We start from the raw sequence: 2,196 nt of genomic DNA, 5'->3' as shown, positions 1-2,196 counted from the left end.
AATTGCTAGTAGGTGTTAACAGGTGAAACGGGTGACCCATAAACTTCACGGATTGAATTTGGATGACTTCTTAACTTAACGAATTGAGTTTGGGTGATTCATTTACTTAACAGGTCAGTTTCAAACTGATATCTTGAATTGATCAATTGATTGTAGTTCATGCAGGAAAAAAAATTAAGCAGTTCATGCAAGAAACCTAGATAGTATAGCTAGTTCATAATGTATAAACCAATTTATGACTTTGGGTTTTTATTTCTGACCGAAATATAGAGACTGGACCAAAATATAGCGATTCATAGAGAGAGGCCTAAAGTCATTGGAAAACAAGCTTACCTTATTATTATTATTAAGAACACACAAAGGAACCCAAAAAACAATTAACACTCTAGATAGAAAGCAAGTACTAAATATGATATGTAATTTACATAATTGCTTCTATAAACACTTAAAAGCCTTTTATTTTTATGAGGCTGCTGATCGTTAAGGCTTAACCTTTTTGGTATCGCTCACACTCTCTAAATTAATATTCTTAACACATTACATCCTTGAGAAGCTTGTACCTGCGCGTAGCGGTTCTTGGTGACGGCACGCCACTGCTAGGGTGGTTCTTGGTGTTAACCTTCTCACCGCTTCCACTCTCTTGATTATGATCTTGTTGCTTGATCTTGTGATCCCCAGAGTATTCTGACCGGCTCGAGGCACTTCCGGTCTCGACTCCTCCTGCGGCCGCCATACTCGATTTCTTGGAAGAGCTACCGTGCCTTGTCGTGCTCCTTTCTTGATCACTTAAGCACCAATCACACAGTTCAGTTGGCTCCGCATATTCGCTATAATAATTGCTACAATACCTAGAATTAAACAACTGTCGTCTATAAGATTTGACCAGATTGATTGGGAAACTGATTCAAAAGCACATAAATGTATAACAAATTCACATCGGTATCATGCTTAATTAGTAAATGAGTTTTCTTTGTTATTGTCAGCAGTAATTGGAATATTGATATAATAGGACTAGGCATGGTTATAGCATTATAAACATGTTTATACAGATACATGGTGATGATTGATGATGGCATAGGATGCATGCCCCACGGTTTTATCATGGTACCATGACCATGACCATCAGATATCATATACATGGTACCAATAATAATTAGGTAGGTTTGGTGGGTGTTTTATGGAGATGGGTCTATTCAGTTATCAGTACCTGTCGCACCTATGAACCATGATCATGATCATGATGATACAAATATATATATATATATATATATATGATGCCTTTACATACATATAGCAAATAGCATATCGTCATGTTATGTATGATGCATGGCATATATATATATGATGGTGATGATGTTTATGATGATGGTGATGGTGAAAATACATACGAGTGTTGAAAGCGATTGCGGCATTTGTTGCAGCGGAAGAGCTTGTCAGGAAAACCCACGTCACCACACATGCAGCAAACAGTTTGAAGATCCACCATCTTCGTTCTTGAAGCAATTCAGGAGATACACAGAATAATATTTGTATATATCAATTATCAAGAAACACAATCCAAAACCCAAAACCAAGAGAGTCAGAGAGATAACTACAGGAAGAGAGAGAGAGAGAGAGAGAGAGAGTTAAATATAAAGAGATATACGAGGACTAATGGTTTTGGAGTCGGTGTGTAAATTCCATATTTATACATGAAGTTAATAAATATTCTCATATTTATTTATAATATTGGAGAGATATACACAGGTAGACCACAGGTTGCTTGCAGTCGTTTTCAGTTAGGGCAGAGGGGGAAAGAAAAGAGGTGAACCTTAAAATAGAGGTGGGGAAATGACACTTCTGCCCTCATGCGGAGAGCTTTGCTTCTTAATTCCGTTTCCCATCTTTTCTTTTGCGTTTGTAAAAAGAAAAACTAATGAAAAATGTTTCAAAATTTTGAATTTTAATAAAAAATCATCTAATAATTTTATTTAATGATAAAGATAAGAGGAAAACTAAAAAAAAAAAATTATCAAACACCCATGCGGTCTCCTTTGCTGCTGCATCTTCCAGTTGCTTCTTTTTCCAGTATTCATTAATTGGGGTCCAAAAATTGCCTTGCCAGAAGCAACTCCAATCATGGCTACTCCAATATTTATTTTACTGCACAAACCTCTATATATTTGTACTATATGTATATGTATATATATACACATA

The 2,196-nt window shown here is 35.8% G+C and overlaps 1 protein-coding gene across 2 annotated transcripts; it reads right to left on the bottom strand.

Moving 5' to 3' along the window:
* Nucleotides 1-313: 313 nt before the first annotated feature.
* LOC103940568 lies at nt 314-1,538 on the bottom strand. Of its 2 annotated transcripts, none has more exons than XM_009350711.3 (2): nt 1,389-1,538; nt 314-848 (listed from the first exon to the last, which is right to left on the bottom strand). In XM_009350711.3, the coding sequence occupies exons 1-2, from the start codon at nt 1,484-1,486 to the stop codon at nt 530-532; spliced, it is 417 nt and encodes a 138-aa protein (XP_009348986.1). In that variant the 5' UTR covers nt 1,487-1,538; the 3' UTR covers nt 314-529. The 2 variants fall into 2 exon arrangements, with proteins under 2 accessions (XP_009348986.1, XP_009348988.1); XM_009350713.3 differs by having other exon boundaries at nt 314-785.
* Between the last annotated feature and the right edge of the window lie 658 nt (nt 1,539-2,196).

This window comes from the organism of the source record quoted next, unplaced genomic scaffold (genome assembly GCF_019419815.1).
Source record: "Pyrus x bretschneideri cultivar Hongxiangsu unplaced genomic scaffold, Pyrus_bretschneideri_v1 Contig43, whole genome shotgun sequence".
NCBI classification, from domain to species: domain Eukaryota; kingdom Viridiplantae; phylum Streptophyta; class Magnoliopsida; order Rosales; family Rosaceae; genus Pyrus; species Pyrus x bretschneideri.
This window is presented reverse-complemented; position numbering and strand designations above follow the sequence as displayed.

Bases quoted from the DNA above. Each gene is read 5' to 3' on its own strand.
- LOC103940568 (XM_009350711.3), bottom strand. From the start codon at position 1,486: ATGGTGGATCTTCAAACTGTTTGCTGCATGTGTGGTGACGTGGGTTTT. The intron at 849-1,388 runs GTATGTATTTTC...GTTTAATTCTAG, and splicing joins CGCAATCGCTTTCAACACTC to GTATTGTAGCAATTATTATA.